Consider the following 16,268-nt stretch of genomic DNA (forward strand, 5'->3'; position numbering starts at 1 on the left):
TCTCTATAGTTCTTGAGGAATAAAACAAATATCATCAATTACAAGAAGCTCTCTATCATAATCGAGCTAGGAAATCTGTCAACTCAGTTAACTTCTCATGATCTTGAACAAGAGGAAACTTGCAACCTTACAATGTTACAAAGAAAAAGTACGATTTTATGGGGTGTGTTTAAATATACCCAAGTTTAGATATTACAATTATTCAATGAGGGAGAGTATAATTTAATTAAAAAAAAAGTTATAGGAATTATACAAACGGTGTTTTTGGGTTTCTTACCAACATTCCATCAACTTCGAAGAGGGGGAGTGGGGGAGCTTCGAGGGACAATTAATTGGAAAATCATTAATTAATTCGTTGTTTCGCTAATTTTCCAAATTTTAAAAAAAATGGCTGAATTTTGTGATAGTGTAATTTGACCCTTTTCATATAATAGAAGAACAGTTCCACGTGAAAAGTATGGAATTCAGACTTTTGTGAGCTAAGCAAAACGAAGCTGAAAAAGACTCAAATTAACCAAAGAACACAAAGAAGAGGATGGGAAGCTGCCTGTGCAAATTTCTGACCGTGGGCAGCACAAAAATTAGACTTTTGTTTTGGCGCCAACCTTTTGTGTGTGACCTACGGCTCTGTTTTTTTCTCTTTTATCTCTATAGAGATTTAATTGACCTATCTGTTGCATTTTTATTATTAAAAAAATAAAAAAATAGTTGTGCTGGAGTAACATTGAAATTGACACTGTTTGGGATATTGGTATGCACAACACCATAGATGCTCCTCACTTGTATCTCGGTGAAAAACATCTATGATTTATAAATACATCCATGTCAGCAATGTCCCAAATAATGTCAATTCCAATGTTACTTCAGCATTGTTAAAAAATAAAAATAAAAATAAAAACAGCAAGTTTGCTGGAAAGAGGGGATCCAAGTCATAAAATTCAAATTGATGTAATTAATTTGTTACTTAACATTACTTAGAATGATCTGAACATCATTTATTTGTGATTCACAAGGTTAAAAGGACAAAATTCTAAGAATTTGAATATTTTTTCAAAAAATAAGTTAATTTTCACTGTTGAATTTTTATTTTAAATTTGGAAGTTCAGTCATGATTTTTAAACTCGTCCGAAACCGAGATGTACCACCCGAGTTAACTCGGTATCGAAACTGATTGAGACCAACTCACAAAGTCATTTTTTGACTGAGATTTAGGACTCACATTCAATTTTTTGATTTGTCTCATGAGACGTCTCAAAAGTATTGGAAAACTCGTTCGAGACGACTCAATATCTAGCCTGGACGAGATGAGACGCGAAACCGAGTTTTAAAACCATGAGTTCAGTAGCCATCCATTTTCAACACCTTCAATCAACACCTCAAAAAGGATTTTAATTTTCACCATTGAATTTTAGAAACTTGTAAGAGGCATGGATACTGTCCTCAATATACATAATAGACAAACCCAAGACTCTTACAATGGTCTTGACCTTTTGATTGATCGTCTGCGAAGCTAACAGTATCAAGGAGATAACTCGTTTTAGAATTTTTATTAAGGACTTTTATTTTTTTCTGAGAGACCGTGAGATTGTAACCACGATAAAAGGTAAAAGGATCTCATCATCACCCATGGCCATAAGAAATATTGCCGAACCATGCAAATTTTGTGCCAGATCTCATAATCACCCGAATGCGCCCTTGTAAGTCATTACACTTCTATCCTGGAATTGTTCTAGCATATTGATTTAACATTGAAATTGAAAATGAAAATGATCACTTTAGCCGATTAATAGAAACTTAAACATGACAGATCAACCAAATGTAAATATGAGGTAGAATGGCAAGTCAAAGACATATATTTAAGGTTGAGTAAGTAGAAATTATTTACCCCATTTGTAGAGAAAAGAGAGAATTGTAAATAGAAGTGTGGGTACATAAACTGATTCACAGAACTGTATAAAATAATACAAATTAGGATTACTTTCTAGCTCAATCACATCCTTGAATAACCTCTGTAGTCCTCATATTGCTCCATGAACTCATCATTGAACTTTTTGAAACTTTCCATTATAGCAGGCATGTCTTCTTCAGCTGGTAATATAGTTGTTCTCAAGTGGAAGACCCTGTAAAACAAGTAAACCATTACCCATATTCCATTAAAGTTGTTCTAACAAAATAAAATCTAAAAAATTACCCCATAAAACAAGTATCCCATTACTCATATTTACATTAAAGTTGTTATAAATTTTCTATAAGCGATAAAAAATTGATAGTAGCCAAAGAAACAAAATAGGGAAGATATAATGACAACCTTCTATACCTTTTCCTCGAGAAAGTATTTCACTTATAAATAAGAGAACTGCTATTGGCACCCCAACCTATACTTATTACATCCCAATAAAAAAAATCAAAACAAGTGAATGGTTGAAAATAAGTAAAAAAAATTGGGGTCCCAATGGATGTTCTCTCTCTCTCTTTTATTTTTCCTTTTTAGGGGGAGGGGGGGGGGGTTGGTTAGGATTTATATGAAACTAATCATAATTTTAAACAGCTACTGAGATTGTTTGAACCAGTGTTATAATGCTGAGATTGCAATTTGAACCAAACCTTTGTACAGTTTGAAGAGTGTTTTTAATCTTTAATTGGGGCGTGATAAATAATTCAAGAAATTGGAGCGTACTAAGTAAAAGTGGGGCATAAACAGCAGCTCTCATAAATAAGAGGAGTTGGTAGTTACCCTTCTTTTTGGCCAAAACCTGAACCAGGGACGGTTGAGATACCGGTGGCTTCCAAGAGCTTGAGACAATAGAAAACATCGGGGACTTTTCCGGCCTTCTTGGCAGTTTCAATTGCTTTTGGCGGTAAGCGTATTTGAGGGAAAGAATACATGGCTCCTGAAACCAGTTTTCTTATTAGTAGTCAACTCTTAAAGACTAACCATTTCACAATTGGAAGAAAAATATAAACAAGCCATAAAATGTAAGTGTTTGTTGATAAACTGCTACTTACCTTCTGTGAAGTTACAAACTACGTTTCTGCAACTGTTGAATCCATTTGTCATTATGTGGGCCCTCCTCCTCAGTGACTCAAGGACCGCTTTGCTGCATATTTCATGATTGGTAAATATGATCGTATGTACCATTCAGAAAGAAATTATTTTGAAAATGGGGTTGAATCTCATCCATCCATACCTCTCCTGAACAAACTTCAGGTAAGAGATGTCTCCTGGCTTCGGAGGGTTGACCATCAGCCCTAACTGAAAAAGAGAAGCATTTATCAAAGTCTCACTTTATGAGTCCAATAGGGTACGACAGTAAGGAATATACACTACACTTGAGCAAATTATTTTTACTAGTTATATGCAAACAGCTCAGAGGATAGATTATTCTAACTGCATTTTCACTTACAAATATCTGTCCAGGAACATTTGGGCTGAGTGATACGGATGCCACCTTATAAATCTCATCAACAGACTGCAGCACCAGATCAACATGAAAGGAGAATGGGCATTAGTAATTTTAAACTGCTTAACTTTGAAGAAGAAATCTCATTTTCAAAGATTACAAAGACTAAACTTCATGAAACGGTATTGTTTGTATAGTTCTAATATATGACCATTCACCCAGCATTTTTTTATATCGGAGAAAATCTAACGTACAAATTAGGTAGACTAAGAAGAATGTTCTACAACTGGCAAGACTAGGCCATACACACAGGGGAGTGACACCCATCCTGCGAGATTATATTTTTGTCCCCGGAAAGAATGTGATAGGCCAGATGGTAGACAATGATACGAAATTTCTACCAATAACAAGTTGAATGTAGGGTTCTATTAGGAATTAGATTTCTGATGGGCAGTAATTTCTGCAAACCACTCTACCTAAAACCAATTACTGTTAAGAGAAGGCACAACTATGTATATATGAGACACGGGGCGAACTGGAGTATGATACATGAACACATGACACCCAGGAGCGGAGGCGGATGATAACACAACACTCTACACTCCCCCTCACCCATAAGGGTGGAAAATTCCTTCGAGGAGACTCGAACCTGTGACCTATACGGACCGTGACGCTCTGATAACATGTTGCAAACCACTTTACCTAAAACCAATAGGTGTTAACAGAAGGCACAACCATGTATATAAAAGGGTCATGGGTTGAATTGGGGCATGATAAGTAAGCACGTGACACCCGGGAGTGGAGGCGGATAACACAACACTCAACAATAATACCTTCTACCCATATATGATACCAATAAATATGTCTGTTTCTTGACTCTTCATCATTACATCTCTGTCTTACCTAAGGACGGACACTCTACTGATGATATTCAAATTTCCACACTAAGGTCAATTTTGTTCAGAAGTTTGGTAGGTCTAAATGCATTATATTTTTCATGTACATATAAATGGCATGCAAAGCCATCAATTGACTGACACTGATACAAAATGTTGGAAGAACTTTTACTTGACCAGATCTTATTTCCCCAACTACAAATGATAGAACTCAGAATAGGAAACAATAATGATAATTTAATAGATAAAATGAAAAATGTAGTCAAAGTCATGAAAAGAAATAAACCTGTGGAGGAATATTGGTCATCTCAAAGTATCCTCCTCGCTGTCCACATTCTCCCCAATACCCTTTAGACACAGTGTGGAAAGAAACGAGCTGTACATCCTTGCTCATAGGTGGGCCCATATCCAGCAAAGTCTTCCAGAGTTCGAGTAAAGGTAAGTTTTAACTCATGACACTTAACCACAATTAAGACCAAATGTCGTATACTTATCATACCTTTCTCGCGCTTACAAAGGGGCGTTCATCCTGGTATATGTTCTGCTGATATACTTCGTCTGCAAGCAGGACTAAGTTGTTTTGACCACAAAAGTGTAGTAGCTCCTTTAGATTAGCTTCACTCAGACACTGACCAGTAGGGTTTCCTGGATTTATAATAACCATGGCTCTGACCTGATCGCATCCCCGATGCATAACAAACGAACTTAGTGGCACTTTCAGTTGTCACATGGAATAATTAGTTGAACATTTTTAGTAAAGTGGAAAAAATCAGTACAATTTTCGAATGGATCTCTCTATTAACATATTTAATTCATCCCCGATGGAGTTTTTCTAAATATAGAGATGAAATTACAGAATCGAAGTACTCAATGGAGTTTTTCAATTACACGATCAAGTTTTCCGCAGTTTATGTTAAATAGTTATCACGAGTTTTCAAGTCACCAAGTTTTCTAGTACCACATTGGCTTCTAAACAGTTTTGCTTCATAAACAAGCATAGATAAATGCACACTTACAGTTATTCCTCTTAAGCGGGCTTGTGTAACCGACTGGCGAAGGTTATTAATGTCAAGACCCCAATTTGCGGTCTCTTCCAGGTAATAAGGAACGAGAGAACCACCATATAAAGATATTGCGGCCGAGTAAAGTGGATATTGTGGAACTGGAACCAAGATCTGATGGTAGACAAGTACCCAGAGTAAATGGTGAGGTAAAAGATAACGATTCCCAAAATGTAAATAAAAAATAAATGTGAGGAGAAAAAAGAGAATAACAAGAAAGTCCAAATATTAAGAGATCACATAGTCAGTGTCATTCAAAGAAACAAAAATGTTTACTAAGCCATTCAGGAATACTTAATACCCCATCTTTTTCACCACGGATGATAGTATTCAAGATTTGCATAACTCCTTTGCTTGCACCATCTGTGAGAAATATGAGTTCTGGGTCGCTGCAAACGATGCAAATGCAATAAACCCATTAAGATTCTATTTAAGGAAAATTGTAGACTTTTATATCAGCTTTGATATTTTATTAGCGCAATGCAGAAGTAACATTAAAATTGACATCGATTCACACATTGCTGACATGGATGAATATACGGAACCATAGATGCTTTTCATCGAGATACGAGTGAAAAGCATCTATGGCTATGTGTGCACCTCCACATCAGCTATGTCAGAATTGACATCAATTTTATTGGTACTCCAGCATGACTCATTTTATTACCTAGGATACCCATCACGCCTTCCTATGAACTCTGCGATTTCCTTCCTTATTCCTGGAAGACCTCGGGAATCACTGTAGGCACCTGATTGATAGAAACAAGAGCACAGACTAGTCAATTTGTCTTCTGTTGTATGGTTTACCCCCTTTCTCATGATTTAACTGAGATTAAAATATTAAAAAAAGAGCAAAAATTTAACTCTTCACGGCATAATTTCAAATTGCAAGCTCCTTTTATGATGCATCAAAGAGAATACCTAGGCCTCCTGATGTCAGTGAAAGATAGTGTTTAGCTCTTGCAATGGCATCGGCTGGGAATACAAGTCCCACATTAGGATCATCTAGCAGAAATGGAGCTTGGCATAGAGCTATCACCTGCAATTAGTCAATATTTCTTGTATCAATACAAACTTAGAGAAAAAGGTTAAATGTCTTAGGACTAAGCTTGAATCTCCAAGTGAAAAAATAAAAAAGATATGCATGAAAACTATCTTAACTCATTATCATCGAAGCCTCGTCCCAAAGATCTGGGGTTGGCCAATTAAATATTGTTCCTCGTTAAAGTCTGTTCAGAGCCACATCTTACGTTATATATATCTCCTTTCATTATCTCAATCCATGTTCTTTTGGGCCTTCCTCTCACTCTTTAGAACCTTCAACTTGTAAATTCCTTTTAACTGAGGCTGTAATTAGCCTTCATAGAACATGCCCAAAATATCTCAATCAACTTTGTCTTAGTTTATCACCTATTGGAGCTACTCCTACATTTTTCTAAAGCATTTCTAATTGTCTTTCCTAGACTGTACTTTCATCCATCTCAAGATTCTCATCTCTGCTATACTCAAATTATTAACATGATGCTTCTTGACCACCCAACATTCAGCTCCATAAAGTATAGTTGATCATACTGCCATCTTATAATGCATTGCTCACATAGCACTTCAAAACACACCTCCACTTTAATCATCCAGTTTTGATTCTATGGCCAACATCTTCCTTAATCTCTCCATTACTATGTATAATAGACCCCGAGGAAATGAAAACAGCAACCTCACAATATTTCTAGACCATCAATTTTTACTGGACATTTCTACACTCAGCATATACTTTGCTTGTTCAATTTTCCTATACATTTTTCATAGGACCTAATCAAATATACTTTCATGATAATGTATTTGCAAAGTATTATAACCCTAAAAGTGAGGGATAAAAAAATGGTTATTAACCTGGCGAGGGAAGGTCAGTGGCTTCTGTCCTAGAGCATGAGGATTTCCAACATTTGTAAAGATAATCTGCAGATGAGTGAGTGGAACTGTGAGAAAATAATATATTGGACAAGAAATTCAAGTAAAATCTAAAATATATATGAATCATTTTGAACTAGTGTCTTATTAACCTTGAAACCAATAATATTGTCCATACTCACCTCATATAAGTCCTATCCAACAATTAAAACACCAGAGAGGGTAAGATATTCACAGCCAGAATATGTCAGACTTTTTTTTCACGATGCGCTGGTTAGGTCTTGGATTTTGGAAAGAAAACGAATTTCCATCCAATTTCCTGATCCTCGGAAGTCGCATAGTGTCATCGCTTAAATTGTTTTAGACTTATTAACATTTGACACATATACTAATGGCAATACAAACCATGATAATTGTTCGTATCACAATATTACTTTTAAGGTGAAATAATAATTCTAACCTTGGTTGCATGCATCGCAATGGACATGCATCAATAGAAAACAACCATAAGTACAAATATATATTTAAAGCAATTAATGGAACAGAAGTCTAGTAAGATAACTCATTTCCCTAAACAGGACAAGCTATTTGTCATTTACAATGCTTCAAAAAACTAGACATAAGTCATTTAACAGCAATGCAAATCGATTCACAAACAAAAATAAAACGATAATAGCAACCAAGGCCAATATATAACCGCTCTTGTTATAAATAAATGCTTCTAGTAATTATTCCTTACAAGTTATGAGAAATTATACTCAAAGAATGCATAAGACAGAAGAATCACATTTCTATTAATAGAACCCAAATCTAGTTCTGTACCCATTTTTCTTGACAAAATGCCATTGCACGACAGTGCTGACTCATTTTCCACAAAGCATGAAGTCATGACAGCATTGTAAACAAAGATGGGCCCTAAAAGACATCCAAAAATATGTATACCTTTTTCCCTTCCTTCTGAAGCTCAGAAGCTCGGAGATACAGCTCACCTCTTACAGCATATTGAACCTTCTTCACGTTCTCGTTCAGTGATTCATAATCCAAGCCCTTCGATGACATGATTGAGTAGCTACTGATGTCACAGATATTGACAGAGAGAGGAACAAGAGCAACCAACAGATCAGATTATAACCAGAAATTTTTAGGGAAAGTTAAACGAATTTAAGAATTTAGCAAATAGTAGACTAGAGTGGATATAAACATATAAATCTGTTTGATTTAAAAGAGTCAAAGAGATGACAATAGAAAAATCATATATCCATAAGGGATATCATGCTAGGATTTCCAAAATCTCATTTCGAATTCAATTATATTTATTTTCCTTAGAATCTTTTAAATCCAAGGAAAAACAGAAGCAAATTTACAAGAAAAGTACATAGTAACAAGGGGAAAACACAAATGCCTCCCAAAAAAAGAAGATTAAGTTTGATTGACATTAAAAAAAATTTGTAAATTTATGCATCTAGTACCAAATCAAAAAAATCAAAAAAATTAAGAAGGTAAGGGGGATTTATAGCATAAAGAGCTTAGGATCAAACAATTACAAATCACGACAAAATTCCAAGACAAGTGTGTGCTATGAAACACAGAATTAAAAAAACAAACAAAATAGAGACAATAATACATCAGAAATCATTGGAGAGTCCACGCCACAAAGTAAGAATTAGCTATAAGCAAGAATTTATAACAAAATCAACAAAACCCCATTCATCAAATCATCACTTCCATCTCAACCCACTTAGAATCTTCAAAAAATTAACGCAACCCAATCCTTGTAACCAACAAAATGACAATTTCAATCCAAAAATTCAACAAAAATATGTATACTAGTGTGCGAATACATACACATTTAACGCGATAAACTAATTTCACCACCAACCCATCATCAATTCTCACACAAATCTCAACTAGAAAACTTGAATAAGTGGAATTAATAATAAATAAAGCATACCTACGTCGATTATCGATTTAGATTTCCTATTTCACCATAAAATACAGTAAAAAAAATTAGTTTTTTTTTTTTCCTGTTCTTTCAGGTTTCAACCAAAAGGGTACCTTAGAACTTCTTCAATCGAGCGAGAAGCGAAGAGACGCACAAGAGAAGTGTAGCCAGTCACAAAGTACCGCGGATCTGAGCAAAGGGTAACGTTATTTGTGGCATGTACACGTAAGTTTGCTTAGGTCCTTAGCTATATTTTTTATTTTATTTTTAATTATGGATTGTTGAATGTACACCAATCAAAATAGAAGAGATGGAAAAATAAGGTTAGGGATATCTTGAATTGATGTGATAGGACCACAATCACTGAAAAAATATGAGATAAAGTTCAAAGAAGTGGTGTAGCTTGAGTTCTTGAATTCTTCTTGTCAGGTAATGAAATTTTGGTTCATTCTTTTGTGTTTCTGTACAAACAAAATGGTAATAAAGGGCACTTTTGTCTTTTACATATTCACAATAATTTTTCTTTTTAAGGTAATCAGGTTTAGTTCAAGTGTAATGATTTTTTAACTCAACTCCGAAAGACTAATTCAATAACTCACTGACATGGTGTGTGCAAGAACCGCAAATATGTTTACCTCGGGTACACATTTGCATATTCCCATAAAATATGTAGTTGTGTATCCGAGGGAAATAATCTACGGTTCTTGCTCATGCCACGTCAGTGAATTTGGAGTTATTTTGTCAAGTTGAGTTAGAAAATCAGCATTCTTGTGTTAATCTCGATTAAATATATTCAAGATAACAAAGAGATTACAAATCCTTATGCTTACACATGAATTGATTTATTAATATATATTTTTTAAAATAAAGTGTTTGGACCCATAGGCCTGACTATTAGGGACACCTCTTAGAGCACCATATCTCGTCCAAATCCCCTTGATACAATCCATATAAAGTAAGTCGGGATAAATCCCTATAGGTGACTGACGAAAGGGCATGAACTGAAGACCTCTCCTTTTTAAAAGGGAGGTCTTGGCTACTATGCCCAATGCTCATTGATTTGAAAATGAGATTCTTAGGTATATGATTGTGGATCTTCTTGTAATGGTGATTTTCCATCGAAAAATGATTTTCCACCCCAACCCAATAAAATGATTTTGCTACCTTCTAATGTTACTCTCCCCAAAAACAAAAGTTCATAGTAATTTCCACATGAACATTTTCCCTAGGAATTTCATATTCCCTAAAGAAAGATTTTCTTGTAACCATACAAACTTTATGTCTTGTTCATCAAACATCACATAAAGTTGTATCAGTGATGTTAATGGGTTGGGTTAGAGATTAGTCCAATTGTGATGGACTGGGCCTTTCAAGTTATACCACTATGTATATGCTTGGGCTTTGGCTTGGATTTGAGGTCTGGTCCATCTTCTCTAGTCCCAATTGTTAACAGAGAACAAGAGATACGAATAAGGAGGGAGATGGCCATTGGAGAATAGAGCACCCTATCGATGGCAACGGTCAGATTACCTCCCAAGGCACAAAATGGTCGAACTCAACCCGAAATTTGAGTGATCCGAAAAACAAATTTAGTGGGTTTGGATCCTTAGAATAGATCTGAATCAAAAAATGAGTTGAATGTAGTTAATATCTCTTGGCCCGACTTGGATCCGGGTCGGACACAGATATATAGATCCGTCCCAAACAGAATATATATTGTAGAAAATTATATTTTTAAGTATCTCAAAATATCCCTTTCTTCTTTCTACTTTTCAACAACATTGATCATTATAAAATGAAATGGCATAATAGTAAAATAGAATACTTTATAAAAAAAGTAAAAATGAAAAAATAAAGGCAAAAAATTCCAGAATTATCCGACCCTACTTGGGTCGGATCTGGATATGGTTATAGTTAGTGGGATTCAAATCAAAATAAATAAATAAAACAACTGGATTTGAATATGGATAAATTTAGATCCGCGGGGTCCGACCCATTTCATGCATAAGTACCTCCTTCCCTTCTCTCTCTCCTTTTATTTCCCATTATGTGTATGGTTTTAAAACTCGGTTTCACATCTCGTCTCGTTCATGCCAAGTACCAAGTCGTCTTAGACGAGTTTTCTAATACGTTTGAGATGTCTCATTCAAAAAAATGAAAAATGAATGTGGGGTTTTATGTCTCGTCCAAAAATTTGACTTGTCCATCCATCTCATCCATGCTTGATACCAAGACAACTTGGACAATATATCTCGGTCTTGGACGAGTTTTGAAACCATGATTATGTGTGTATATGGATTTGGAGAATACAATATTTTTTGTGAAAAGAAAGAATAGTTAACCCGATCCTTAGACACTTGTTGGTGTTATAAGAAAAAGTTGTATGGTATAGAAAAATGAGATATTATTGATTCTCTTAGATAATAATTATAACAACCTTAATAGGGTTTTATAGAAACCAAATCATATCTAGAAATAAATTATATCCTTAATAAATCTCAACCAAATCAATCTAATCTTATCTTAATCTCGATAGATATGATACAGTGTACCGTAGTACACCATATTATAATGCAACATAACTAATTACCCCAATATGTGGCGATAAAAGTCTTCTTGAAATATAGTCGAAATAATTAAAAGTTAAAACAATTGCAAGTTTCGGGAGCAGATACTCTGTAGCCCGTTTTTCTTGTAGCTTTCTTTAGCTATTATAAACGGTTGAGGTGTGCCACATCATCAAGATGGTTACATCCAATTGGTTAAATTATGGTCCACTAGATGTTCTTGCATTTTATTTCTAAGCAAACAATCATGGGATGGAGCAGCTCAAGCATCAACAGCCTGATTTAAGCATGTTTAATAGAATTAAAATATGTTTTAAGTCCTTATCCCAATTATATAGTAGCACTGTCGAATGTCTCGATTGCTTCTTGTAATTTGAATTTTAAAACATATTTCATAATGGAGAATTAAAAAAGACATCAAGTCCTTATTTGACAGCATTTCATCACATACTTCGGTTTCATCTCCTTAATGAATTCTTGAATTTCAACATGTATCTATGAGTCCAAAATTTCAACATCAAACCCTCGTATGTCTGTTGTTGGATTTTAAAATACTCTCTCAATTGCTCAAAGAGATGTATGTAAGGGCCTAACAAAGAGTTTTAGCAACCAAAGCCCCATTCTCTAGTCTGTGTTCCAAAAAAAATATGGCACATGAACCCTTCCTCTTGTTCATAGTCTTGACTATTCTGATCTGCCAGTCATATTCAGGTAGCATTGCAATATATTGGGGCCAAAACTCGAAAGAGGGGACACTTGCCGACACGTGTGCCACTGGAAGATTTGCCTATGTCAACATAGCGTTCCTTCCTGTCTTCGGTAACAATCAAACAGCCATGCTCGACTTGGATGGCCACTGTGACCCCTACACAAATGGGTGCACAGGTCTAGCTGATGACATTTATGCATGCCAACGCAAAGGCATCAAGGTCCTGTTGTCGATCGGGGGTGGTAATGGTGCCTACTACTTAACGTCATCTGAAGATGCAAAACAAGTTGCGGAATACCTCTGGGATAATTATTTGGGTGGAAAATCCTCGTCTAGACCGTTTGGTGATGCCGTGCTGGATGGTATTGATTTCGACATTGAAGGTGGCACACCATTGCACTGGGATGAACTAGCTCGGTATTTTCTAAACATGTTGCATTTACACCTGATTGATCAACGGTGATCAGATCGAAATACTTGTGGAGTCTATAATTGCTTCAACAAATTGTCAAGTGTTTGGTGAAAACTAGCTTTTGCATTCTAGATTGTGTTTGATAGAGTAGAATGCTTAGGAATTAACTCATAGAGGATATTATCTTTATCTTTACTATTAAAATGAGAGAAGGCAGGATAGAAGTGGTTCGACACCAAATTTCAGATCTCACAAATACCCCCACCTTTACATTTACACTTAATATAATCAGGGTTATTTGGATCAAAACCCAAAGAAAATTTCCACTGACAGCCCTAGAATCACATTGATAGTTTTTAAAATTACAAAAATGTCTTTTTAATCAATGTTTTAAATTACAGATAAGCCCTTTTGATACATGTGCGTTTGCACATAGTCATTAACTTAAAAATTGGAGATATTGTTCCAGAACACTTACAATTTGCATTTCCATCCATTGTCAATACCCAAAGCCAAAAATGGATTCAGGCAGCTTCGATTTTTGGCAGGCTTTTGGCTTCTGATTTTTGCAAGAATCCTATTTATAGTCGAGTGAATAATAAACAAGAATTTGGGATTCAAAAGCGATTTTGATGGGCAAAAAGCTAAATTTTGCTCACCAGAAGCTACTCCAACTCAACCTAAAATTTGTGATTGACTATAATGTCACCTAAACAGGAGAAGGGGTCAATAATTTCTCTTTCTCATGTTTCCCATAACAGATACCTGAAGAATTTCAACTCGACAAAGAAGATATATTTGACAGCGGCGCCACAATGTCCATTCCCCGATGCATATATGAATGGTTCCCTTTTGACTGGCCTATTTGACTACGTTTGGGTTCAATTCTACAACAATTACTGTGAGTACAAAGGCAATGTTACGCAGTTGAAAGCTACGTGGGATCTGTGGAATATGAATATTACTGCCACTGAGTTCTTCCTAGGTCTTCCAGCTGCTCCCAACGGTGCAAACAGTGGATACATCCCAAGTGAAGTTCTCATATCGAATGTTCTTCCGTCCGTTAAGAATTCTTCCAAGTATGGGGGAGTGATGCTCTGGTCTAAATACTACGACGATCTTACTCATTATAGTTCTTCCATTAAGAGCCATGTTTAATGTTTGAAGCTGTAAAATTTTCAATGTCATTGTCTATTTGTTCTTGTGCTAGTGAAAGCAGTGCCATGGAATAATATGTTCAATCCCCCCCCCCCCTCTAAATGTAATTTTGTGAATAGAAAATTGTTGAATAACGCGGATAAGGTCTTGTGATTATTAAGTAGAAATTACACGTTCTTAGATTTCAAGGTCACACTAAGCTTTATATCAAGCCGTGGGAGTCTTGTTGTGTACTACAAGTTGAAGATAAATGAGATACAATGGGGGATTAAAATGGGGCTTTGATGAGTAGTGGGTCTGGTAGCTTCAAGTCCCTTTTATAGGAGAGGAAAGGAGTTTCCCCTAAGTCAATCCTCCTGACATGGTTGTCGTGTGCATTGTGCTCATATACCTATATCTGAGGGCTGCAATTACAGACATTGTCGGCCTCTGCATTGTCTCAGACGCTCGTGTAGCCATTTCAATGTCAGGCGCCCTCTATCTTTAGGTAAAGGTGACTAACCATTCCATGTCTCCTTTAATGCTATCAATGGTAGAGCTACCAGACTAACACATGGTACCCCATGTTGACAAATGGCAACTCTAGTGGCAGGTGCCCATGGCGTCACGTGGCAGGGTGCCGTGTTGCCACATAACAATAATATCACCAGTATCTACACAAAGTCATGTTTCTTATTTGGGATTATTGTATCTATTGGTTTGCTATATTAAAGGTTGTGAGCTACATAGATTTGAGAAAAAATAACTCATAGAAACACGTACTCCCAACCATTAAAACATGGATTCCAACAAATTGGGAAGTATTTTAGGGATATGTGACATGTCCTCCGAATACATAATTTTATCCTGACGTTTGGATTCCATGTTTTAACGGTTAGGATTTTGTGTTATTATACGAGTCAATTGCACAAGTTCACAGGTCCGACCCTTGGATCAATTGCGCGAGTGCACGGCAACTTTGACTTCACGATCTTCATCGACACCAAAATGCGGAGCCAGGGTGTTCTCTCATTCAATATATATCTAAAATCATTCTTTCCTTTAATTCAAGTCTTCAATGCTATTCTATCTCACTCCATATCCTTTTTTTCATATTTTAATTTGTAAGCCATTTCTAATTGAGATGGTTAGGTCTTTATTAGACATGGTCAAAACATCTCGATCAACTTTCCTTGCGTTCTTCTCTAATTTTTGTAATTTCATCTATTATTTGAGATGGAAAAGGTGATTATGACATGGTTGTCTTTCATAAAATCTTATTTTAAAAATATAAAAGACAAATATTTCATAAAAATTGGATTTTAAGACATTTAACACCATCTTCATTGTTGCTAGTTGATAACCAATGCTTTGCATTTCATTCATGTTCTCGGCAATGGGACTTCGAAGTTAACTTGGATTGATTTGGACTTGTATTGGGCTTGGTTGACTTAGGCCAGATGGAGAACCTGCCTCTTTAAGACTTGTTTGGGCTCATCCAAGACTGGCCCAAACCCACCCATAGATAGTCCCAATTAAGATAACAACATAACATACTAGTCTTCAATCCAACGAATTTGATGATCTTTTCAACTACTTTTCTTTCCAAAATATCCTTCTCTTTAGGATAATTTTATTAGTCCAGCTATATTATTCTGCTAGAGTTCACCCGTGCCTTAGGCACCAACATCCTCTCTTGGGTTAAGGGGGTAAAAACGAAAAAAATTAAATTAAAATAGGTGGTGGCAATTTTAACATGATTTGTGAACAGGACTAAGAATCAACATGCAATTAGTAGGTTTGAGTCAAACTTAATTGGATTTTAGTTATTATTTAAAAAAATTTAACGTTAAAAAGATAAAAGAGAAAAAATATTAAAGTATGTTAAAAAGACGAAAGAAGTAATATAGTAAAATTACAAAAGATAAAGTGTAAAAGAAATAAATTGGAATGATATTATTAAAAGGCATAAAAGTAAAAAAATACAAAATAAAAAAAAATTGAAATAATATTATTAAAGAATTTTGAAGTTAAAGAGGTAAAAAAATGAAAAATGAAAAAATAGATTGAAAGAAACAAAATAAGAAATGTAATAAAATTAGATGAGTGAAAATAAAACTGGGGATAAAGAGAAAAATTAATAAAGTGGATCTTACACAAAGATTTGTATCATACAACTGTACCAATTTTGTTGTGTTTTATTAAATAGATATATAATGATTTTTGTTAGATTTG

At 35.2% G+C, this 16,268-nt stretch overlaps 2 protein-coding genes across 5 annotated transcripts; one reads left to right on the forward strand and one right to left on the reverse strand.

Moving 5' to 3' along the window:
- Positions 1 to 1,825: 1,825 nt before the first annotated feature.
- On the reverse strand, positions 1,826 to 9,481 carry LOC147398756 (glutamate--glyoxylate aminotransferase 2). 4 transcript variants are annotated; one of them, XM_086448039.1, is made up of 14 exons: positions 9,322 to 9,481; positions 8,209 to 8,338; positions 7,249 to 7,314; positions 6,280 to 6,397; positions 6,026 to 6,107; positions 5,660 to 5,747; positions 5,314 to 5,472; positions 4,797 to 4,970; positions 4,584 to 4,715; positions 3,405 to 3,470; positions 3,189 to 3,253; positions 3,007 to 3,098; positions 2,735 to 2,891; positions 1,826 to 2,120 (listed from the first exon to the last, which is right to left on the reverse strand). In XM_086448039.1, the coding sequence occupies exons 2-14, from the start codon at positions 8,323 to 8,325 to the stop codon at positions 1,991 to 1,993; spliced, it is 1,446 nt and encodes a 481-aa protein (XP_086304165.1). In that variant the 5' UTR covers positions 8,326 to 8,338; positions 9,322 to 9,481; the 3' UTR covers positions 1,826 to 1,990. The 4 variants fall into 4 exon arrangements, with proteins under 4 accessions (XP_086304165.1, XP_086304166.1, XP_086304167.1 ...); XM_086448040.1 differs by having other exon boundaries at positions 8,209 to 8,335; positions 9,322 to 9,478; XM_086448041.1 differs by lacking the exon at positions 9,322 to 9,481 and adding an exon at positions 9,218 to 9,238.
- A 2,941-nt stretch (positions 9,482 to 12,422) lies between these two features.
- Positions 12,423 to 14,054, forward strand: LOC147398757 (acidic endochitinase-like). Its single transcript, XM_086448043.1, has 2 exons — positions 12,423 to 12,901; positions 13,658 to 14,054. Exons 1-2 carry the CDS (start codon positions 12,423 to 12,425, stop codon positions 14,052 to 14,054), a joined length of 876 nt encoding a protein of 291 aa, XP_086304169.1.
- The last annotated feature ends 2,214 nt before the right edge of the window (positions 14,055 to 16,268 follow it).

This window comes from Akebia trifoliata, chromosome 7 (assembly GCF_017979445.1).
Source record: "Akebia trifoliata isolate Shusen 1 chromosome 7, ASM1797944v1, whole genome shotgun sequence".
Lineage (NCBI taxonomy): Eukaryota > Viridiplantae > Streptophyta > Magnoliopsida > Ranunculales > Lardizabalaceae > Akebia > Akebia trifoliata.

What these genes read in the sequence shown, in the direction of transcription:
- LOC147398756 (XM_086448039.1), bottom strand. Translation starts at nt 8,325, where the DNA reads ATGTCATCGAAGGGCTTGGATTATGAATCACTGAACGAGAACGTGAAG. An exon ending in TGACCAATATTCCTCCACAG is followed by an intron (nt 3,471 to 4,583) that starts GTTTATTTCTTT and finishes CTGGTGCTGCAG; the next exon opens with TCTGTTGATGAGATTTATAA. An exon ending in CTGAAGTTTGTTCAGGAGAG is followed by an intron (nt 3,099 to 3,188) that starts GTATGGATGGAT and finishes TGAAATATGCAG; the next exon opens with CAAAGCGGTCCTTGAGTCAC.
- LOC147398757 (XM_086448043.1), top strand. Translation starts at nt 12,423, where the DNA reads ATGGCACATGAACCCTTCCTCTTGTTCATAGTCTTGACTATTCTGATC. An exon ending in CACTGGGATGAACTAGCTCG is followed by an intron (nt 12,902 to 13,657) that starts GTATTTTCTAAA and finishes TTCCCATAACAG; the next exon opens with ATACCTGAAGAATTTCAACT.